Source organism: Dicentrarchus labrax, unplaced genomic scaffold, assembly GCF_905237075.1.
Source record: "Dicentrarchus labrax unplaced genomic scaffold, dlabrax2021, whole genome shotgun sequence".
Classification (NCBI taxonomy): Eukaryota; Metazoa; Chordata; class Actinopteri; family Moronidae; genus Dicentrarchus; species Dicentrarchus labrax.
Window position 1 is genome coordinate 2,242,533 of NW_026136710.1, and position 24,316 is coordinate 2,266,848.

The 24,316-nt window shown below is 39.0% G+C and overlaps 3 protein-coding genes across 3 annotated transcripts; 1 reads left to right on the forward strand and 2 right to left on the reverse strand.

Moving 5' to 3' along the window:
• Positions 1-2,813: 2,813 nt before the first annotated feature.
• Positions 2,814-7,766, reverse strand: nudcd3 (NudC domain containing 3). The gene is made up of 6 exons (XM_051412429.1): positions 7,423-7,766; positions 5,973-6,277; positions 5,283-5,415; positions 5,054-5,194; positions 4,783-4,971; positions 2,814-3,692 (listed from the first exon to the last, which is right to left on the reverse strand). The coding sequence occupies exons 1-6, from the start codon at positions 7,618-7,620 to the stop codon at positions 3,582-3,584; spliced, it is 1,077 nt and encodes a 358-aa protein (XP_051268389.1). The 5' UTR covers positions 7,621-7,766; the 3' UTR covers positions 2,814-3,581.
• On the forward strand, positions 7,759-12,005 carry mrps24 (mitochondrial ribosomal protein S24). Its single transcript, XM_051412433.1, has 4 exons — positions 7,759-8,223; positions 9,403-9,465; positions 10,210-10,321; positions 11,545-12,005. The coding sequence occupies exons 1-4, from the start codon at positions 8,191-8,193 to the stop codon at positions 11,826-11,828; spliced, it is 492 nt and encodes a 163-aa protein (XP_051268393.1). The 5' UTR covers positions 7,759-8,190; the 3' UTR covers positions 11,829-12,005.
• Positions 12,006-14,706: 2,701 nt separating this feature from the next.
• On the reverse strand, positions 14,707-24,002 carry gnsb (glucosamine (N-acetyl)-6-sulfatase (Sanfilippo disease IIID), b). Its single transcript, XM_051412420.1, has 13 exons — positions 23,611-24,002; positions 22,241-22,300; positions 21,414-21,617; positions 19,663-19,728; positions 19,422-19,520; positions 17,974-18,141; positions 17,801-17,883; positions 17,064-17,182; positions 16,864-16,967; positions 16,638-16,739; positions 16,444-16,554; positions 15,385-15,495; positions 14,707-15,299 (listed from the first exon to the last, which is right to left on the reverse strand). Exons 1-13 carry the CDS (start codon positions 23,785-23,787, stop codon positions 15,150-15,152), a joined length of 1,554 nt encoding a protein of 517 aa, XP_051268380.1. The 5' UTR covers positions 23,788-24,002; the 3' UTR covers positions 14,707-15,149.
• Positions 24,003-24,316: the final 314 nt, after the last annotated feature.

Below are 24,316 nucleotides of genomic sequence, written 5' to 3' on the forward strand. Positions count from 1 at the left end.
TTCAAGTTAAAACAACGCTGTAATGCTTTCTTCTGCATCCATTTGTACAGAGCCGCACAGCGCTCTTATACCTCCTCCTGAGCCGTCATTGCATTCACACACACAGTCAGCCATCTTTCCACTCTCTGGATGGAAAGAAAGAGCTGATGATGGACTGAAGGTGAGAGAGGAAACATAAAGATGGAAAGAGAGGAGGGAGAGTCAGACACTGAGGAGTTTAATGAAAGCTTAGTATCTCCTCTACTGCAGGAGGGAGGGGTATTTTCAAAATGCTCAGTTCTGAATTTTAGATAATATAATATAATATAATATAATGTAATATAATACATTATAATATAATATAATATAATGTAATGTAATATAATATAATATAATACACTATAATATAATATAATGTAATATAATATAATATAATATAATGTAATATAATACACTATAATATAGTATAATATAATATAATATAATGCACTATAATACACTATAATATAATAAAATACACTATGATATAGTATAATATAATATAATACAATACAATATAATATAATATAATATAATGTAATATAATAAAAATAAAGTAAAAGTATTATCCAAGGTTATTATAATAAAACTAGGTGTGTGGTTTTAGTTAACTGAAATAAAAAATAAACACTTTAAGCATGAGGAGACTGGGATGTTCTACAGCAGTGGTTCTCAACCTGGGGGTTAGTGCCCCCACTAGTGGTCACCAAAGCTTAAGCGGGGGTCGTGAGGCCTTATATACACAGTATGTTACAGTCCATCAGTCACCATAATCTGTTTTATTGTGAAATTATAATCTGTGTGTTTGTTTCCTGTTTTATTTTTGTAAACGCTGCAAATGAGTGAAATTTATTTACAAATTTTAAGTTCGATTAACTGAATGAAATTGGTTAATTTACCCAAGTTACCTTAACAATAAACACTTGAGTTATTTGTATATTTGGTCATGCTTAAAGTATAAATTTAAACAGTTTAATTAATTAATAGTTTAAGGTGAACATGGCGCTTTGAGTCCTCAGTAGACTAGAAAGATGTTACATCAGCACAGTCACATAAAGTACTTCTTGTCTCCCTCAGTCGTCACGAGAGGCTCAAAAACACTTTAAGTATTAATTAATTAAACTGATGTATAATTTCTCCCAGTAAAGACTCGTCTCAATAAAGTGAAGAGAAGAAAATAATAAAATATGTATTAAAATGATTATCAAGGGGCCATATTTAATTATTTAAGTCTTCACAAATAAACAAACCATGGAATGTGTTTGATTAACAAACTAGAATTGAGTTAATATTAAATGAATTTAATGAGTTTATGATAATTAATTGTTTGGATCATGTTTGTTGGACATAATTCAAAGTAAATTCAGATAAAAGTCATGTTGGTCCAACAAGAACAAACCATTTTTTTTGTTTTTTGTACTTTTTGATACACAAACGTTGTTCTTTGAATTTAATTAATTGATGAAACATAAAATAATAAACATAAAAAATTACTGGTGCCATTTGACAAATATAATATTAGTAAATCAACGCATTTAAATTAAGTTGGACCAACAGAATCTGATCCTGTTGAAAATACTTTCAGTGATTTAATCAACTTATAATTGCTGATGAAGACTGTGAGATGTGTTTAAAGACAGTAAGTGGGCTTTATGTTTTATAATTAAAGTTTTTTATTTATCCGTTGTGTGTTTGTTTGTTTGTTTGTTTGTGAGGCAGCTGAACCTGTTGAACATGTTATAATATTTTTCCCTCTTCTTTTTTTTTTATCAGAGAAGACAAAAAAAAAAAAAAAAACAACTTTAATTTTAAAGTTTTAGGTTTTTTAAAAAAAAAAAAACCAAACCCCTTTAACATTTTTATTATTAATAAAAAAAAAAAAAAAAAAATTTATTTCCTTCTTCTTTCCTTCCCTTTTGAAAAAAAAAAAATTATTAAAAATTAAAAAAAACTCCCTTCTTTTAAAAAAATTTAATTTTTTTTTTTTTTTAAATTTTTAAAAAACCCCCCCCCCAAAAAACCAAATAAAAAATAAAAAAAAAAAAAAAAAAAAATAAAAAATTTTTGGGGTTTTAAAAAAAAAAAAAATTTTAAAATAATGTTGATCAGTTCTGATATTTTTCTAACATTTTCTGTCTGTATTCTGTATTTTTACATTTCTAACAATCAAACAGACTTAATAGGTTTCTTTTTTGACATTGTTTAATCAGCTCTTTGGTTGTTTTTAAGCAGGACGAGTCTGTTGATCAGAGACTGAAGCTCTGTAAAAACAGTTCAGATCTCAAATAATACTCTAAACTTTAAAACACTTTCATTTAACTTTGCTTTAGATAAAGCCCTACTGTGTGTATTTTTTTTAAAGTTTTATTACACCCCATGAAATAAAAAAGGCCTCGTGACCCCAATGAAGCTTTGGTGACCCCTAGTGGGGGCTGTGATTTATGGATTATTAAAATAAAAGCGGTTAATAAACCAGAGATAAATTACAACATAATAAAAGTTACACAGGCTCCCTAGATTACTTGTTTTAAGATATCATTTTCCAGTTTTTCTTGAGAACAAAGGACAGAACTTACTAACAGTTAACAATTATTTACCTGTAGATTTAAAATCGACACATTTAACTGCAGTTTTATTCCTTTTTATTGATGCAGGGGTCACTGATTTAAGTGGTCAGTGTTTATGAGACGTTTCTGTTGCGTCTCCAGAAATTGGACCACGGTTTACTTCAGTCTTCCTCTCACCGTATATTCATTTGGCCACAGGCCATCAGTAACAGTTCAAATGAGGCAGAATTTCCAGGACATTTGGGCATTTTAATGAGTGGAAAAGAAGTTTTAAACTCACACAGAATCATTTTTTCATTAATTGCAGCCATTTTGAAACTCAGTAAACTTAATTTATTGATATATTTCAGTATCAACAGCTTACTACTACGATGCCAAGTGGCTCATGCTCAACCGTGATGATGGAACTCGATCTTTGATCATCGATTGGCCACTTTCTTTAGTTATTCACGTCCAAGCTTGTTAGATTTAGCCCCAAGTAATTGTGGTGCAACAGATTTTAATATCTATATAACTGAGGAGAGAACTTACACATCGCTGGTGCAACCCGGTGCAATGGACACAAACGCACATTAATCCTCATTTTCTTTTGCAGATTTTCTGGAAATTTTGTAAAACTTTATGCTACATTTGGATAAAAAGAAATGGTAAAATGCTGTTTTGCAAACAGTTTTTGGGGAATTTGTATGAACACAAACATGAGAAACAATAACAGAATCCCTCAGTCGGGCAGACAAACCTATAGGCACTGCAGAGTTATTAAATAAAGAGCAAAACAGTGAACAAAGTACACATATTTATCAGATTTCAATCTGCCAAAACATCAAATAAATGCTCAATCTAGTGACACGATGTCCTCGTCACAATCTGAATTCTCTTCCCACCCGTCCGCTCAAAAGCTCCAAACACAACAGACCGGCAGGGAAACCTTCCTGCCACCAGTTCTGTGAATAAACTGGGTTTCAGTTCTGGTTTGGCCGAGTTGTGGCTGTTGCCTCAGAACTGCACTGCGCTGGGTGGGATGTCGAACATGGAGGGGTCGAACTGCTGCCCTCTGAACGGTGAGCCCTCGGCGTCCCAGCCCTTCTTCAGCATGTCGTGCACCTTCTGTGGAGACAAACACAGAGAAGATGTGACCTCTGCAGCAGTCGGGCTAATAAAGACCACAGTGCCATCTAGAGGGGAGTCACTGACCACCAGAGCTGATACAAACAGACTGATAGTTGGTCTCACGGCTGAATGTCTGTAATAAAAAGATCTCAGTGTGGAGGATTTGGTGACATCTAGTGGTGAAGGTGCAGATTACAACCAACTGAATACAGCTCAGACAACCAAACTTGTTAAGTTAAAAACATTGTTGATGAAGCAGCTTTTACTAGAAATTTGAAATGACATTAACTTAGTTTTGTACTTTTTACTCTGTATATTGTTTTTACAGGACAAATAAAAATAGGAAAATTAACTCACTTAAAATTATTAGTAAAAGCTTCTCAATTAATGTTTTAGTTTTTTTCTGTTACTTAAAATTTTCAATGTAATCAGTTTTGTTTGTTGTTTTCTAAAATTCAGTATGAATAAAGTCTATTTTTATATATTATATTATTATATTTTGTTACCTTGATGATGCCAAAACAGCCTAGAGTTGCAGGTTTTATTTTATTTTATTATATTTCAGGAGCTTCTTTAGTCTGTGTTGCCTGCCCGACTTTGTTTACTTAAAAAAGGAAACAAAACAATGTGTTCCTCCGTTTCAGATCCTCTAACCTGCCTCAGACTGAGCGACTTCTGGTCTGGCGCCACAATGTTGAATGTAGCGTGAAATACGATCAGGAGTCTGCAGGCGGTATTTTATTTTGAAAATTCTCCATGCGGTTTCTGTGTCTGACTTCCTGACAATGTGATCTACTCCTCGTCCTTCATGACGTGAGAGGATCGCGGCTTCCGTCAAAAATAGACTCCGGTCGGTGTCTAGGTCACGTCCCCTGAAGTCTCTGATAGAGTTTAAAGGTGTAGTTACATCATTATTAGACCAAAAGTGGACTTAGTACGTTCTTTAATGAGTATAAATTAAGTATATTTCTATATAAGTGCTGCTGTGTGTATATGTGGATTAACAGGTGGCTCCAGGTCAGGTGGTTTCTGAGTACCCTGTGTTATCTACTTCAGGTCTGTTGTGTTTGTCGAGTCGGTTCCTCACCATTTCGTGACTCTGTGGTTTTCCCTGCAGCTTCTGGTGGTAGTCGAAGGTCAGTCTGTCCAGGACGGCGTGCTCCTCCTCGTCCACCGTCGCCATGGAGCGCTCGCGGTTGATCTGGTTTATGTCAATCTCCTTCTCTCCCTTCAGCACCGCGTTCCACCAAACCTCCGAGGTCTTGCTGAGCGACAGCTGGAAGTCGAACGCGGCGAGTTAGATTGGAAGTCGTTTAAAAGTTGCTCTTACGGACGGAATAAAACACGAGTGTACTCACGACCACGCAGCTTCCAGGCTCCAGACTCCACAGAGAGTTTTCGGTGTTGATCTTGTGAGTGAACTCTCCCTCCATCAGCGTCTTCTCCTCGGCTCCCAGCACGCACACTTTCATGCTGCTGGCCTGCAGACTGACTCTGACCTGAGGACGGCCAGCGGGACACAAGCATGAGACACAGCCGGAGTCAGAGAGGTATTCGTGGTATGTGGGGGGGGGGGACTGCGTTTACCTGCCGGCCTTTGACAACCGTCTTTGGCACAAACACGCGAACCTCCAGGTCAGTGTAGTCCTGAGACCAGCTGTAGTTGTCTCTCACCGCCCCGTTGTAGCTGTCGGGGTCGGACTGAAATTTATCCTGAACCCTGAAACACAACGACGGACAAATCCTTTAAAAACCAACGAAACGTCAAATATTTTCTGCTCTAATGTTTCAGCTACATCGACGGTATTCAAAACTGCACAATGAATCCAAACAGTGAACTCAGTATCTGCAGGACGTTTGTGTCAAACCAGAGATTTAGATGAATTTTTAACAGATTATTTGCTGTTTAGGGAACTTTTTCTACAATCTGTCTGTATTATGTATTTTTTTTATACTTTTTAACAATAATAGAGACTTGAAAGATTCTTTTTTGACATGTTCACTGTTTTCTTGCTCACAGAAATGAACTAAATGCTGAGATATAGACTTACTCTGTGTATTTTTTAAGTTTTCTCACACCCCTTAAAAATCAAGAAGACCGTAGGACCCCCTGTGAAGCTTTAGCGACCCCTAATGAGTGTCCTGACCCCCAGATTGGGAACCACTGACTTAGGTAAAAGAAACGATTAATGGAGATATTGCCCAGCCCTCTCCTCGATACCACTGGTGCTCTTTTTCTTCCCAGTTCCCTTCCACATGAAGACCTTGCTTACTCACTCTTCTGCTGAGTTTGTGCTGGCTGCAGCTGCCTGGTCTCCCTGAGGTAACTGGGCCTGAGCGCCGTCGGGCTGAGGGGCGCCGGTCGCCTCGGCAGGAACCTCCCCGCCGTCCGACGAGGAGGAGGAGGAGCTCTGCGTCTGCGCCGCCTCCGCGCTCTTCTCCTCCGTCCCCTCGGGAGGCTCGGCGGCGATCTCCAGCTCCTGAACTGCCGGGGGAACGCTTCGACTCTCCTCTCTCTTCTGCAGCTCGCTCAGCTGCCTCTCTCTGTCGTGATCCGCCATCTTCTCAAACAGCTTAAATGTCTGAGGACGAAACAAAAGATTATCACAGATCAGTGCAGGAACTTCACTCACTCACACATCTTTACTCAGAGAGGAGGAAATCCAGCGTTTCATGGGAGTTGTTGTCTTCACCACCATTGCAGTCAGCTTCTCCCGGTTAGGATTCCTTCAGTGTTCATGGTTCAGGAGGTTTCTACCGGGAGCCCAATGATCCACAGAGGTCTCCTCCTCTCCAACACAAACAGACCCGCTGATTAAAACCACTAAACACACTGAATAAAGCAGTTCCACCTTAAACACACTGAATAAAGCAGTTCCACCTTAACAATCACTGCTTCTCCCACGCTGTTGGACAGACAAAGGACGTCCCGGAGGGGCTGCTAACGTTTCTCTGATAACTTAAGATCCAGACGTCCGATGACTAAAATCAGTGTGTTCAGTTTATTAGGGACACTCTTAAACTAATGTAATCCTGAATGAAGGTTGAAACTGTGGCTGTTTACATTTTCACTGAAAAAACATATTAAATTTATGCTGATGTGACATTTGTTTGGCTCTGTAGGGTCAAAGAAACACGTTTCCTTACATCTGGAGAACAACATCTGTACGTCTGCAGCACTTTATAATAATGTCTGTCACATATTTGACCTGTGAAACAGAAACCGTCTGAACTGTAGTGTGTTATTCAGAGACGAGTTACTGCAAGTTATCTGTTTAACTTTATTCTTACTGATCTCTATATACAGATATTTAACACTTAATCTGTTTTCTGTGCCAATAAAGCCAGTTTGAACTGAACTGACAAAGAATAACACAAGTATAAATAAATAAACAATTAAATAGATAAATACTTTCTGTATTTCTGCACTTATTTCTATTTATTTATTCATTCCCATGTCAATATCTATTTAATTGTTTATGCCTACATATATTAACTTATTGATTTAAGCCTTTCTTTCTGTGTTTGTAGGTTGTTGTTGTCCCTCACAGCTGCTCGACCCTCTAACCTCTCCGGTACGAGCGGGGTGGACAAAACAATAGAAACACCTCAGCGTGTGCCAGTGAACGTCACAATAACCACAGTTAAACCAGCTGACCTGGAAGCCTCAGTCACACGTGAAACACCACCTGCTCCCTTTTTCACCTGGTTGCCTCGACAACTTCACCTGAAACACCATTTTCTCCGCCGCGCCGGGGGGGAAGCCCATCTTCTCGCCGGGGCTCGACAGCCGGCGGTAGAAGTCCGTCTTGCGGTACAAGAACCCGAAGTAGACCCGCAGGAAGTCGTGGATGTTCCCGACGTGCTGCAGGATGCCGAGCAGCGCGTTGTCGTACATCTCTGTCATCTCCAGCGGCGACGCCATGGCGGGCTTTCAACGGCTCTCCGTCAACAAACAAACAAACAAACAAACAAACAAACAAACAAAGAGAGAGAGAAAGGCGGTCGGTAAATTCAGGTTTATAAATAAGTGGGTGTCTTCTGTTTCCCCGCGCCTGAGTTATAGTGACACTTTCCGGTGCTGGGTTTTCAAAATAAGGGTAGAAGGTTTGCAAAACACGTGTGTTTTGACTCAATCGATGGTTTGAAAATGTAAAAAACGGAAGTATAAAGATTTAATATTGTGTTGTATCTATCTAATAATGAGTATAAGCAATTTATCGAAAGCTGCCCTTTCTCTAAGATTTTTATTTTGTCTGTATCCGGTGGGTGCGGTTAAAAAGTCGTCCGGTGGAAACGATCGGCTACACAGTTCCAAGGTGGAGGCTCTTTCCCCCAGATAAAAAAACAACTTGACCATTTTAACCCGACTTTATAATCATCTGCATGTTGCGGGTTTAATTATGTGCTAAAACTATAACGGCACCGTGATAAAACACAAATAAGAGAAAGTAGTTCACTCTCTGTTTTACGTTACTGCACTGGAAAGAACAACATGGCGGTGTCCTTGAGCAGCGTGAGGCTCCTGGTGAGTAAAAAAATAATATTTAAAACAATTTAAACACATTTCTGTGAAGTCGTGTTGACATTGCAGATATCAGCGTCCTCCTGTTGATTCAGCTGCAGACGGAGAGAGTTTTAATGCTGCAGTTTAACCTGCTTATAGCTTCAGTGTCTGACTGTTTGATAAGGTTTATATTATATTATATTATATTATATTATATTATATTAAATATCTCTGAGTGGCTCCTTATTCTATCAGATCGATAACTCTTTCTGTTAGCTGATTAACTGCTCTCATATTAAACCACTATGTGAGAAGTAATCTGTGGTAGTTTGATTTAAAGGCCTTAAAACTACATTTTAACTGAGGATCCCTCTTTAAGAATAAGATAGAAAGAAAGAAAGAAAGAAAGAAAGATAGATAGATAGATAGATAGATAGATAGATAGATAGATAGAAAGAAAAAAAGAAAGACAGACAGACAGAAAGAAAGACAAAAAAAAAAAAAAAAAATATTAATTCCAAAAAAAAAAAAAAAACTTTATTGATCCCCCTTGGGAGAAACTCAGGTTGACACAGCAGCAGTAGTAGTGACAACAGAGAATATCACAATAAAAATATTACTAATATTATTAATATTAGAAGATATAAAAACTATAAATTAAAGTATAAAAACTAAAACTCCTAAAGTGGAAATTAAATATGAATAGTGCAAAAGGCTTGTGCGTTGTAGGTAGGAGATTTAAAGCAGAAAGAAAGATTAAATGTTTTATCAAAGAAGATTTATTAAACATGTTTTCAATGTTGGCTACTAACTGATTACATGTAATGATGTAATCAGATTACATTACTGTAATCAACCCAGATTTTGTTGGATTATAGTTTCATGATCAAGGATTAATTGATTATATTTTTGATTTCCTCTTTAAAATGTGGCAGTTTTAACAGCAGCAAATGCTGAGTATGCTAAATTCATTTTATTTGCATTTTTAAATGTTTTGAGATGTAATTAGTAACATAATCTACCAGATTACAAGTTAAAGTAATCTAATTTTTGGGATTATTGAATCAAATACTGACATTTTTGAGCCTTTTCTCTTTTAAACATCTAAAAAACATTTAAAATGCAAAAAGAAATGCATTTTAAATATTCAGCATTTACAGTTGTTAGTGTGTTAATCTGTCTCCTCCGTTTTCTCTGCAGAGCGCTTTAACCAGGTCCGGCTCATTGTGCCGATCCCTCCACGTCACTGCAGTGTGCTGCAAGGTAAACCCTCAGTTAACCATCAGGCTGTTGTAATATGGGCGTTGACCCTCTTTAAACCGCTGCATTAAAGGCACTTAAAGGATAAATCCACTTTATTTAAGGTCTGTCTGCTGTAATCGTTCCTCCTGTTCATATTAGACATTCACTGATCCTTTCTTACTGCGCTGTCAGTGTTCAACGTTTAGCTGAAGCTCATGTTTATATTAGTTAGATAATTCAAACCGGGATCTCCCAAAAGTTACAATCTGTTTAGTACAGAATCCCTTTAATATTTGGGATGAATGAATGAACTTTATATTATTGTATCACATATATAACTATACCCAGGCTGCACGCCAGAGCTGCATATCAATTACATTCTGCCTCAGCTTTATAATCTGTCTGTAGACTCTGAATTCAGGTCAGAAAAAACCCTTTAACGGTAGAAAAATGGAAGAAACTTCAAAGAATTCCTCTCTCAGGATGGACAGAACAAACCAACTAATGCACATTATATACACGCTTTAATAGCAGTATTTTCTGATGTATAAAGATTATAAAATATGTGAGAAGAACGTGGATCCAGAAGTCCATTCAGTCCACGTCTTTCATGGTCTGAATGTAGAAATGTAGAGAAATAATAACGTTAGGAGCTCTTTCCTGATCTGGATTAAAGAACACAGAAGGAGGTTCGTTATCTGTTTACACCTCCTAAACATCAAATTAAAGACGTTTGTTTCTCTTTCTCTCCGTTTTGTTCTCCAGAATCGAGCAGCTCGCCCCCGAGTGGGGAAAGGAGACTATCCTTTGACCTACGAGGAAGCACTTCCACCTCATTACATTGGTCACCGCAAAGGATGGCTGTCGCAGCACACCAGTGAGTTACAATACGCCCCCCCACCTCACATATTGAACCACAGTGTTTGTGTCAGCGACTCTCGTGGTTTAAAGTTTCTCAACACAACAGTTTTCTTTTCATTGGAAGGCCAAAACTGAAACTTAATGGTGGAATGCGGCCGAAATCAAATACCTTTCATTTAGTTTTATTAAGATGTAAAATGTTACGAGGAGCCTAAGTTCCCTCGACTGAGAGCTCAGATGATTAAAGATATTTACAGAACATTTTTACCCCACAAATAATGAAACTACATTAACTGCAGTGAACTTTGTGCAGCTCTAATCTACAAGAATACATCTTTACATAAGTAAGCTGGAGAGTTGGAGACTAGTTTTCCAGTCATGAAAACACCTGGAAATGTATTTAAACATAGAATCTATGTTGTCCTGGAAATGTTTGTATTTAACTCAGACCGTCTACGTAAACCTTTTAGGAGCATTTTAGTTTGAAACTCGACTGTTTAAAGGAGTTTTAGCGAACGCAAAGTGGAACAGACTTTATGATCTTTTTCTCCAGAGCTGTGAACACAATTCTCAAATCTACCTGCATTCAACGATTAATGATGACATTTCTTGTTGCTGTGGTTGATAATGATGTTAATTACACATAGTGTACGAACACTTTAACTTTGTAGAAGATTCTGTAAAATGAATTCTACCTACTGATCGTCCAAATTAATGTGGACAAACGACGGCAACCCTGAGTGATTAAGTACATGTGTAATATATATTCACTGGAATCAGTCTTCCAATTAGCCCAAAAAAAAATTCACTTTTTATTTAAGTTTTCACTTCACACATGAGTCTGGATGTAAACTGGAACCTGACTGGTTGGTGGAGGGATACGAGCGCGAGACGGTTATTCTAGTTCTTCTTGTTCCTTCAGTCGGATGTTTGAGCTTCACTGTGCAGAGTTTGACACCAGAAGCATGTTTTTACATTCATCTGCTGGAACTGGAAAGTTTCTCTGAGCTCACTGAGAATTACCATTCTTTTTAAGGTCCAGTTTTTAATGATGAGATGATTTTTTACGGATTTTAATGAGGAAATAAACTTTTTATTGTGGAAAAAACACATCAGAAACTATTCGTATACGTTCCTGGAGGGGATCTTTTTTAAATTCAGTAACAGTATCAGTCCTTTCAGCCCTAATGTCAACGTTAGTCTCTGTATAATTTACAAAGTCCTTCCTGTTTCTTCCAGGTAACCTCAAAGGGGAGGAGGGAGCAGCCGAACGGACCGTAGAGGATGTGTTCATAAGGCGCTTCGTGTCCGGGACCTTCCACAACTGCCTGGCCAACGAGATCGTGATCAAACGGCGCGGCAACGTGATCATAGTGTGCGCTATATTGATACAGAAATTAACGCCGCAAAAGTTTTACTTCTTAATCGGCTATACGGAGGCGATGCTGTCGCACTTATACAAATGCCCCTTCAAGCTCGTTGTCCAGACCCTGGATAAAAAGGCGGTGTACAAGTACCTGTGAGTTAGATTTCCCTTTCTGTCTCCATTCCTGCTCAGAGATGCTGTTCTCTGCTTTCAGTTACCCCCAAAATGGACATTTATCAAGAAATGAATCCTCAGAATGAAACGAGATACAATCATATGTGTGTCATTGTAACATCAGGCCTGAAATTGTTTAATAAATGCAGTAAGAACACTGTTTAATATACTGTGTGTATCCTTTTATCATCACAGTTTCTGTCTGTGGAAAGTTCAAGTTTAATGAAACGTAAACATGAAATCGGTGTGAGTCACTTTCTTTTTCAGAGCAGAGGGAGTTTCATAAATAAACCAGTTAAACCAGATCAGACTCCTTATCAGGTAATTCAGTTTAATAAAGGAGTTTAAATAGAAATGACTTATGCTTCCATGTATTTCATTTAATGTGTATAATAACAGGAGGAAGTCTTTAGCATGAACCAGTCATATCATTGCATTTATAACTTAAGCTAGTTTGCACAAACCTGGAAAATACATAAAAGAAACAGCTCAAATCAAACAATTACACAGTAAGACGTCCACAGGCGACTTTATCTGATATTTGACGAGTGTTACAATAATTCTGTCTGCGTGAAACACATCGTTTTCTCCATACGTTCCTCCGAGATGTTTCCTCTGTTACTGTTAACGTGACTCCATTTGCAGGACGTCCTAATCATTTTTGTACAGTCTAGACCTTTTTTATTTGTCCTGAGATAACTTCTGTTATGATTTATAAAACAATTTTTTAGTGTAAAGTGTCTGAAAAGTATTGCAGGCAAAATTGCGTCGCTGTCCAGTAAAGCAGTGGTTCCCAACCCGAGGGTCGGGGCCCCCATTAGGGGTCACCAAAGCTTCACAGGGGCATCACAAGGCCACTTTTATTTCAGGGACTGTAAGAAAACATAAACAATATACACAGGAGACCTATATCTCAGCATTTGGTTCATTTATGTGAAGAGAAAATGTTAAAATAAACATATAATACAGAGAGAATTGTATAAAAAGTACCTAAAATACTATTGAGTATATAAGTGTATAAAATATAGTCACTAAGTCAGTTTAATTAAAGATATAAAAGTGGTCCCTTACGGAAAAAGGTTGGAACCACATCACGTCCCTCTCTCTCTTTCCCTGTGTTTCCTTTCTGCCTCATTACAGACTGACCACTAAAAACCCCAATAATCAATGTTTACTGCTGGTTGCATCAGACATTGTTGTTAATTTAACTAAAAGAAGTGATGAAATGACCATATTACAATTTTAAAGTAAAACAAACAGAATATTGAGAGTTAAAAACAAACATCCATCAAGTAGTTTTAGTAATTTTAGGTGACAGACTTTGACATTTTTATTTGCAGCGTGAAAACAAAATATCTACTAAAAACCACCTAAAGAATTTTATTAACTTACAAAACTGAGTGTGTGTTACTTAAAATGTTCCATGTAATCAGTTTCAACTATTTGTTTTTCGTTCAAATAATTTATCGCCAAAAATGAATGAATGAATTCTGTAATTATACGGTAATCTTTAAGTTAACTTCATTTTCTTGCTATTAAAAAAAGACTAAAAAACAATCCCATTCCTCATACAGAGGATACGATAATGTACAACAACATCCACACGACAAACACATTGAAATGCTTATTTTGATTTATTTTTAATCAATTTCATCACAGTGCAAATACATTCACATTTAAAAAGGCACATGGGGCTCGTCAGTGCAAATACAAGGCACACATGATTAAAGCGTTTCTAAATGTTACCATGTGAATTTTCCCTTTTTCCTCACAATTAAAACGTCTAAACTCAAACGTGTCACAGCACCCCCCCCCCCGTCTTTAAAACGGCTCTTTACAAATGGTATCGTTAATACTTACCGTTAAGTATTGTGATAAACATCAGGATTAACCTTTTTTAAAAGCTTTTCATCCTTTAAATCTGAGGCACAAAGTAAATTACGTCCATAAAACACATTAATGAGCTGTACTTTACACAGATTCATCTGAAAGAAATAGACGAGAAAGAGGCGAGAAGATTGACGCCACTTTATGTAGATAGAGCCAGCAGTCGGTTAGCTTAGCTTAGCATAAAGACTGAAAACGGGGGGAAACAGCTAGCCTGGCTCTGTCCACAATATGGGTGTTGTTATATACCGATATTGATGGCTGTTTCTCTCTTTCTCTTTATGCTAAGCTAAGCTAATAGGCTGCTGGTGATAGCTTCATATGGGACAGACATGAGAGTGGTTATCAATCTTCTTATCGAACTCTCAAACGTGCGTTTTACCATAAACGTGGAACCTCTCCTGTAGAGACGATTGGATTAAAGACAGCTACAGCGGACCAGCGAACCTTTGGTTGCGTTTTCATTTCAGAACAGAACTATCCGACAAATACTGGAAATATTTCTGTGAAAATGTTTAAATGTGCATATTGAACCCTGAACCTGTGAAGATTTAAAGTGTAGTGCAGTTTATAGATAGACGAAGTCGTGTCTGCACAATATGAACCGGGCAAAGAGTGTATCTTAAAAGAATATATAATAAACTAAAAAGTATGAGATATATGAGCACAGCTCAGAAAAAAAATAGATATTTTTCACATCAGATATTTTGACTTTTGTCACAGGAGGAAAAGCACAAACGTGTTATTAATGAAATTAAAGGAAAAGTTCGATATTTTGGGAAATCAGCTTATTAGCAAGTTGTCCAGCAACATCAAACTTAGTGAGCTTTCGAGATGCTGCGAGGCAGATTTTCTTACCTTTGCACAGAGCCATGCTAGCTGTTCCCATCCGTTACCAGTCTTTGTGCTAAGCTAAGCTAACCGGCTGCTGGCTCCATAAATTTATTTTTAAGAGGTACGCCGACCGCTAAGGAAGTACATGAGGGGAAAACGTTATTACATTCACTATCAAACTGTCCCAGAGTTCACCACTTTTAAAATAATAATTATACATATTATACGGTCAAGCCTCGAGTGGTATCAGCGCAAGTAAGTGCGTTTCCCCAAAATGTCGAACTTTTTCTCTAACGATGGCTCCGTTCTACTTAAGTGTCCCAGTAAACCATGACAGTGTGACAGTGAGCCGGCACAGCACAACACCAGGACCCTGAAACTGAAGCAGCTAAACAGAATTCATTAAACCATCATTAATCTGATTATTTGCACTTTTCCTTCTGAGACGTCATCATTTCACAGTAGGAAACATTGTTATAAAGAACCGCATCTCGAATCATCATACTTGTGGTAAAAATTGACCAAACACTCAGACTCCACTGGCAGTATGACGCCGTCTGTTTGGCACCTTCCTCGAGCTTCTTCACTTCGTGTCGCGGCAGCTGTCGCCCGCACAGGACTGCAGCTTTATGAGCCGCTGGTTCATCGCCTGCAGGATGGTCGGATCCACCTTCTTCACGATGTTCTCCAGCTGGTGGGGGTCCGACGTCAGGTTGTACACCTCCACGAACGACTGAGGGACGCAGGGAGAAGAACAGACGCTGAGCCCCACAGACCAGTAAAAAGCAGTACAAAGCAAGTGCATGTCACCGCCATACCTCGCTGTCTGCGAACTCGCAGTATTGAAGGTTTTGTTGACCGTCGAGGGTCCTGACGCAGGCGTAGGTGTTGTTGAAGGCGTCTTCGCACACGCAGTCTGGGAAACATTGCTGTAGAAAATCAAGTGTTTAATTAGTGCTGATAAATAAGAATTATATCATTATTTTTTTATCACTCATTAGCGCTACAGATAATTTTGTTATGTTGTATTGTATGCAGATGACACCCACACGTTGGGTGGTAATTCAGTGAAATGTAATTAAGAGCTTGTGCTTCACTTCAGTATTTCCCTTCAGGTTTTTTTGGAGATTGTTGAGGCCTAAAATGCCTGAAACTCTGATGCATGTTTTAAGCATTTCTTTTTTAATGAAATTGTAGGGTTTTGGGGGGGATTTTTATATAAATTCTTTAAAAATGTAAGTCAACTTGTTCCAGTGAGAGTAAAATCGTTAGTAGTTTGGTGACGTATGGCTCAGTGTTTTACACGGGGGACTATGATGGGTGAAACTTACAGGAAACTACAGTGATTGCTCAAATTTGTCTACATACATTTCAGAGGGAATATTGTAACTTAGTCGCTTTGCAGATTTAGATAATTTACACACTTTTACCAGCTGCAGCATTAAAGCAGATTACACATTAATTCATCAATAATTACAATCCATTAATAGAATATACATCTTTCTGACATTAGGCATTCTGAGTAACTGTTACTTTTGGTCCTTTAAAGTATATTTGAATGCAAATGCGTTTAGACTTTTATGTGAAATTTATTTAATAAATGCAGGACTTTTACTTGTAACTACTTTTATCAGTATTTCTACATTGTGGTATTGTTACTTTTAGTTTTAAAGCGACATTATGTAAAAGCTGGTATTTTTACCAATTAATTAACTCTCTGTAAATTACAGTTTCCTAGTGGACTGATAGTTTTACTTGTTGCTAAAGTAACCACTCACTGCTGCTAACTGTTATTTAGTTAGCCATGCAGCAAGCGGTCCTATTAGCCAACTCTGCCTGGATCAGGATCTTGGTCTTTTCTCGCTGTAGATACTTACAGACAGTCCAGGACCTAGTTTGGGACAAGCAGGATCTGTTGTCGGATGTCCCTCCCCGGTGTATTCAACAAGGAAAAATGGCCGTGCAGTGCCGTTACGCAGTGAAGGGGCCTAATAGAGAGATTTTAAGTTAGTTTAGTTTAAGATTGTGGGAAATAAATTAATATTTAGGTTAATTTAAAGAGAAATCTGACCATCTGAGAGAGGAAAGACTGTCCATCCACATTCACAGTAGACAGGTTGACACCAGATATGTCCAGTATGGTGGGAGCCAGATCAATATTCAACACAGGAGCCTAAAGGAGTCAAACAACACAGACAGAATTAAAAAAACAGACCAAGATTACAGCCACATTTCTGCGTTTTATAACAGATGTAAGTAAACGTGTGCGTGTGTGTGTGTGTCAGATTGTTTGCAACCTGCAGCGTCTGGTTTGGTTTGATGCCAGGACCACGGACCATGAGCGGGACCCGGATGTCAAATTCATACAGCTGCCGCTTATCGATGGGCAGAGAGAACTGACCTGTAACAGAGCAGACAGGTTATTACCGTAGAACAGCACACAGACAGTAAACACACCGTATTAAACCACCCGAGGACCCGAGGACCGACTTCAGACCTGTGTGGTAGCCGTTGTCAGAGGTGTAGAAGATGTAGGTATTGTCCAGTTCTTTTATACTATCCAGTTTCTTCAGCAGCAACTCCACCATGTCATCCACAGATAACAGAGTCTGCCACCTGCAGCACATAGCATAGTTTTACTTTTTAAGACGATGAAACAATGGCGGATAAATAGTAAAATATGTTTGTGAACTGATTTGAGGAGAGAAACAGTCAACAACAGAATCTGAATCCATATCTGATCAGCACTGTTTGACAGTTTGATCTGAGTTTGGTGCGTTGAGCTGGACGGACTCACTGAGAATGAGCTGTCAATCACAAGGTAGCCCCGCCCTAAAGCATACCCTGCTTTATGGTCTGTTTTACTCTAAATGGGACCATCAGTTACTAAATGAACATCATGCTGTATGGAAGAAGACTGAAACTAGAGACTGAGACCATAAACTCATCAGGAAACGGTTTACTGAGGGAATAAATCAACTGAGAAGTCGGCTCATTTTTTCATAAGACTGAATGGTAACGGAGGCCCTGCTGGCCTTTAGAAAGAATGCAAGTTAAAGACACTTCCACATTGGCTTCACTTCAGACCCAGAAGCTCTTATTATATACAGTCAGTGCTTCCTCTACTGCAGGACTTGCAGCAAACCAACGTCCCTCCAGAAGATGACGTTAAACCTTCATAACTTCTAGTTTAATGAGATATTTCAGTCTGAACCAGAGCGTTTGCAGTCGTACCTTCTCCTGTACGCATTATCCAGGTAGTCTAGTGTCTTGCTCGGCATGGGGTTGATCGGTTGACGCAGCAGCCAGTGTTTGTCCTGAAACACAAACAGAGATTCACTGGTAAAGACCATTTAAAAAAAAGACATTTATCAGAGTAATAATGTTTGACGTTAACTTGGACAAACCTTCCCCGGTTTGTCAAAGCTCCCATCTCGAGGAGCTTTAACGTCGCCGAACTCTTTCTGGTACTGCGGCGCCGCCGTCCAGGGCGAGTGAGGAGCCGGAGGAGACAGCATCAGGAAGAACGGATGCTGAGGGCTCCTGTTGTCCAGGAAGTTCAGGGACCGGTTCGTCTGGATGGAGGATTAAACACTATGAATTATACATTTGATTAAAAGACACAGAGGAAGAGGCGAAGACAGAAACTCTTTGTCTTTGTCAGGAAACACCAGCGGTATGTTAATGATTGTGGTGTTTTCTGCATCTATGAGTCATTATCACACCAGCAACTGGTCACACGCTGCAAAACAAATGTTATTAGAAGTCTCACATGTCTGTTCAAAGTTCAACTTACTTTTTTTATTTGATTTGAGTTTAATTAAGTTTTATTAATTAAGTTCTACATTTATTGAATCACTGAACAGCTTTAAAGTTTTTCCTATTTTGCAGCAAAAATATAAACCTGAAAGAGTCCTGAAGAAAAAGAAAGAAAGAATCTTGAAGCTGTTCTTTGGTAGAAACTGTCAACAACAACATCGCTTCAGGCTTTTAACCTCTGTGCTGACATACGCTGTGGTGAGCTCAGCTTTAAAGATAGTTCCTCAAGGTTTTTGGAGGTTATTTCTGAAAGATGTTTTCACTCTTTTCCCGACTGGCTTCAGTGAGAGTTTGACATTATATTGATCATCCAATCACCTGCCAGTATTTTATCAGGTCGTCTACCATCAACACCAAGTCAAAATGTTACTGTCCAATACTTTTAGTTTAGCTTTAACTTTGTACCTGCTCAACAACGGGCAGTTAGAATTTAGCTCAAAGCACCACTGTGTGTAAATACGACCATAAAGAGCCGCCAGCGTGGCTGTAAACTCTTAATGATGTTTAGTCTGTCGACTTCCAGTTCCCCAACTTTATGGAAGTGTAATATTAAAATCAAAAAGGCGTAACCCTTCATAACTGTTTGTTTACCGTCCTCACTGCTGATAAAAAGTACAAACATTACTGCGGCTCACTAACAGCCAGCAGTGCCGGCGACAAGAGAAAGTTCAACTCTTATATTCAAAGCTGAATGTGATGAGGAGGAAACAGAAAACACATTTAAATAAAAACCAAACTCGAAATACTCTACAAATCTAAGTGTAAATACTCATAAATGATCAGTACAGCTGGCTGATTTCATACATTTCTAGTGCATCTGGTCATTGATGATTAACCTTTCACCCTGCTGACATTTTATATTTCTACGACAGCAGCTGATGCAGACGATTTTTAAAAGGTGAACACTCTTAGTTCTTCTCATAAATCCTTACATAAATGTCCCAGTACATGTTGAAATGCATGAAAATACTGCTGATCACAGGTTGGGTTCAGGCAGGAGTCATTGCACCGCGTTCAGACCGTGATTACTGCTTACTATGAGGTCTGTGAGGTAGTCCTTCTCATAACTGTCTCCGTGCTTTTCTTCTTTGGCGTTGACGGAGAGTGTGTAGTTGTAGTACTGCGAGTTCCCCACCTGTAACCATACAGCAAAAGGCTGTGACAGCAGAACCTGTAAATACAGTATTTAATGTGTGTGTGTGTGTGTGTGTGTGTGTGTGTGTGTGTGTGTGTGTGTGTGTGTGTGTGTGTGTGTGTGTGTGTTTATGGAGACTTACCAGTGCATGCCACTGATCCCAGCCAGGTGGGATGTGGCCAACGTCTCCTGCCTCTTTCTTTCCATACTGCAGAAAAACAAAATGATACAACAAGAGTCTACAGCTTAAAGCTACATGTATAAGTAAGTAAGTAAGTATAAAGCTTCTCGTGTTTACTGGGGATGGCTCTATTATCTGTATCAGTTCAACAGAAGTTGTTCATTAATGCCTGAAATTGCTTATGAGTTGATAAAAAGTTGCTGTACTTATTAGAAAAACTGTTTTCAGAACAGTACGGAAGCTCTGAAAGGCAAATTATTTTTTATTTTGATGTTTTTCTACCTGTGAAAAGAAAAGTTTAACTTTTTTCGCTGTGAAAACGAATGAAAAATGTCTTAAAATTCCACCTGTTGGTCATGAGAAAAATAATAATAATTTGCCTTTGAGGGCTTCCGTAGGAGAAATATTTAAAGTTGTTTATTATATTAACACATTTTACTCGTAAAAACAACATTATCTGTACCGGACACTTATTTCAGCCGAGTTCTCGCTCAACCAATTTTATGGCAATCCATCAAATAGTTGTCAGAGGATCACTGAAGTTATCAGGATTCATCCTCTGACGCCTCTGTGTAACACTTATTCCAGTCGTCTCTTGCAGCAAGCATGACTAACAACTGCTGGTAAAAATGACTCAAGGCTCAAATATGTAGTTTGGAGGTCTGTTACAGGAAGTCAGGGTGCAGACAGTGCAGCAACAACCCGCCCACTGGTGGTTGAGGTGAGATATGCGAATACTGTTGACCTCCTCTAGTCTCAATCATCCAACATATCCTTTTATTTAAGTATCCGAAGCTCTCCTGAAGGTTTCCAGTAACATTACATTGATCTGTTTGGACAGGAATCTCTCCAGCATGAACAAACCTTTCATCTGAGATATTTTGCAATAAGTTTGTCCAGTCACGTGTTTCTTGTTCAAGCTTCAGGTTGTGTTTGTTGTTTTATATCATGTTCCCGAGGCTGTTGCACTTTCAGAAGTATTTTTCTAAGACGCAGTCACGCTGGTGTAACAGGTAAGAACTGTTGTACTATCATAGCGACTTCTTCTACACAGAGCCAGTTTCCACAATGCAGAATAACAAGTTCAGTCCACTTCTTTGATCCAGACTGAAATATATCAACAGCTGTCGGATGGATGGACGGATGGATGGACGGATGGATACAGACACTCGAGTTCCCCTCAGGATAGATTGTAAAAACTTTGGTGATCCTCTGAAGAGCTGTTCCCAACCTTTTTCCTTAAAGGAACCTTTTCTGTCATTTATTAAACTGACTCAGTGACATACTTTATGGATATTTCATAATATATTTAAAACTGTACAATGAACCCAAACAGTGAACTCAGTAACTGCAGGAAGTTTGTGTAAAACGAGTGATTTAGATGAATTCTGAGCAACTTTTAATGCAATTCTCTGTCTGTATTATGTATTTTTTAAATATTTTTTAACAATAATAAACTTAATAGGCTTCTTTTTTGACACATTCAGAGTTTTATTGTCCCTGGTACTTGGCTGTTGTTCTATTAGACAGTTTACATTTACTTTTCTTCACAGAAGCGAACCAAATACTGAGATATAGACCTACTGTTTGCATTTTTTAAAGCTTTAAAGCTATATCTTCTTCCTAACTTCTGACTGCATGACTCAATCACATGTCAAATAAACAGGAAGTGTCGTAAACTCAGTGTTGTGTAAGTGTTTGTGTGTTCAGACCTGGTTCAGGTATTTTCCAGCGAAAAACGTCTGGTACTTCAGTTTGTTGAGGTAGACGGGGAAGGCCTCGGCCTCGGGCCCTTTCTGCCACTGAAGGCTGGAGCAGTTCCCGGACAGCGAGTTGTTCCTCACCTCGTGGTTGTGGGGGTACCGGCCCGTCAGTACGCTGCTCCGGCTGGGGCAGCACAGTGGCGTGACGGTGAACTGCGACGGAGAGAAAGGAAGCGAGAGCGGCAATAGAGGAAGACGAGAGGAAAAAAGGTGACGAAAGAGAAGCACATGGCGGCAGAGGAGAGGAGGAGGATGTGTTCAGTTTCAACATTTAAAACAAACAATGTGAAATCATAGGTGAGCGCTCACTAAAAATAACAGAAGTATTATTAGCTCAATGTACTGAAACTATTAAAAATAGAAGCACTTGTTAGTCCATAAGAGTCACCAGATAAAGCTGAGGGGTCCTGAGATGATTCATGGGAACAAATCTTTGTTTATCGTGTTAATTCTCCTTCATTTTCTGTGAAATGTTGGATATTTTTACTTCTTAGGGCCTCAAAAAATTAATTACAAGGAAGTCTGTGAGAGGTTTAAAGGGGAAATTCCTGTGCTGACAGCTCAGAGACATTTGACACATGACGAGCAGCCTGACAAGACAAAGAGGTTGGCAGCCGCTGGTTTAATCTTTAACTGTATTCTATATACTCGTCTCTTTAATGTAAAATCAGAATCGGGGTTTATTGCCAAGTAGGTTTTCACATACAAGGATGTAGTGGAATATCAGTAGAAATAGTGCATGTATGTACTGTCCAGCGCTCGGTAAATGAACTCACTGCATTCACAAACGTTGCTCCTGCGTCTCCGATTAAAGCTTTCGTTTTCTTCATCGGGGTCTGCAGAACAAAGAGACACATGCAAAGTGACACAACATGCAAATGAGCTCAAAGAGAGAAGCTTCTTGTCTGTTTGTGAATGAACGGCTCTATAAATAATACACTGAGTGGGTCTAAGGGCACTAATGCAGATATTACCCTCCTCTAGAGACCCGTTTCCTTCTCAGACTGCGATCTGCTCCTGATGATGGTGATTAAACTTTGATTAAAGGAACGTAATAAGTTTAAATCAGCTAACACTTGTTTATTTCCAGTTATTCTTAATGAATCCATCGTTGTATTAAAGGTTATTGTGGCCCTCGCTCGTTTGTTATTGCCTGAACGAGCCGGGACAATTTACCCTTTCTAAGCCCCGCCTCTTTTTGTCTGCCGGGGCTTTTACAGTCACTAGAAGCACATTCGGGGCCTAAGCCAGTGGCTCAGAGAGGCTAGCTCTTGGCTAATGGCTACGCAGCAGGCCGCGGTCTGCAGGGTGGAGACGTTAGAAAGCTGCCACCAGATCAGCTAATAGCGACATTAAATTACAATAACCGTGTTTCAACCAGTAGATCGCTGCATTTTTAAAGGAATTATATGGAGAATTTAAACAGTAAAATGCTCTAAAATGTCCCGATTAGGACCAACAGCACTACGAAATACCCACATTCAGAGGGTTTGGGGTTTAGTTACTCTTCAACTAAAACTACCTCACTTAAAATGTATAATTATATAGTCGTCTCACTCGTCTGTGGATCTATTGATTCTTCTCTGACTAATTTAATAATGATCCCTGATAACGAGCAGCAGAAGTGACGTTGTCGCTGGTTACATAAAACTCTATTTTCATTATATCTTAATATTTAATGTGTATTTTTTCTGTCTCGCTGTGTTGTATCTGGAGCTGCTGTAGAGAGGGAACTTCCCAGGTTTGGGATCAGTAAAGTTTATCTGATCGGATCGGATCCAGGCAGCACTACAGCAGTGAGTTACAGTAGAAAGACAGCGAGCAGCTTGTTGCACAAACACTGTTCATATCAAATATTCAGTATATATCTAAGAGACTTCTAGTTTCTGGAGTCACAAACACTTCCTTTATTTCCAGCTGACAGCCTGATGGGGCAGCAGATTGCACAACCACCGTTTAAATCTTCTGTATCAACACCAATGTGGATAATAATGTGATAAAAACACCATAAAGTGACTCTGAACCGACTCCTGCGGCTCTATGAAGCCTCAGAGGAGCGACTTTACAGGGAGGAACACACCAGAAGTGTCTCTAAACTCTCTCCTGGATCGATACATGTGATTGTTTCCAGGCGGGGTGCACTCACCATCCCCCCCAGCTGAACGTCCTGGTCGTCGGCCAGGATGAGGATGATGTTGCTCGGTTTTGCGCGCGGTTCCGCACACCTGACGCAGCAGGTGAGCAGCGTGAGGACAGCGAGGGCTGCTGGGAGTCCTCTCTGCCGGGTCCCTGTCGCTCCGGATCCGATCCTCAGACCTGCCATCTGGGCCTCCACAGCAGCAGCAGCAGCAGCAGCAGCAGCAGCAGCAGAACCGGGTCCACCTGGAGGAGCTCGGTCGGGGTTTCCTGGTCCGGAGGGAGGGGTGTGCTGTTTGAATGAGTGCGTGCAGACTGGATATATATACACACACACACTCACTCACACACACACTCTCTCTCTCTCTCTCTCACACACACACACACACAGGATGAGCTCGTTTGAGGAAGTGCAGAAGAGTTGTTGTTGGTCATATGATCAGTGGGAGGAGTGAAGGCTGAGGACACACTGTACAGCTGAATGTGGACTTTATACGAGCTTTATAAGGACTTACTATTTATACAATAATCACATTTAAATCATTAGAATGTAATATAATAATAATGTGAAATTTCATTATTTTATATGGCTTTATTTTATTTTATTTTTTATTTTCTATTCATTAAAACGTAGTTAGAGATTATTTTTTATAATATGGCATTATTTTATTTTATATTCAGTCTGAAACATTCGCAAGATTATGTTATATTATATT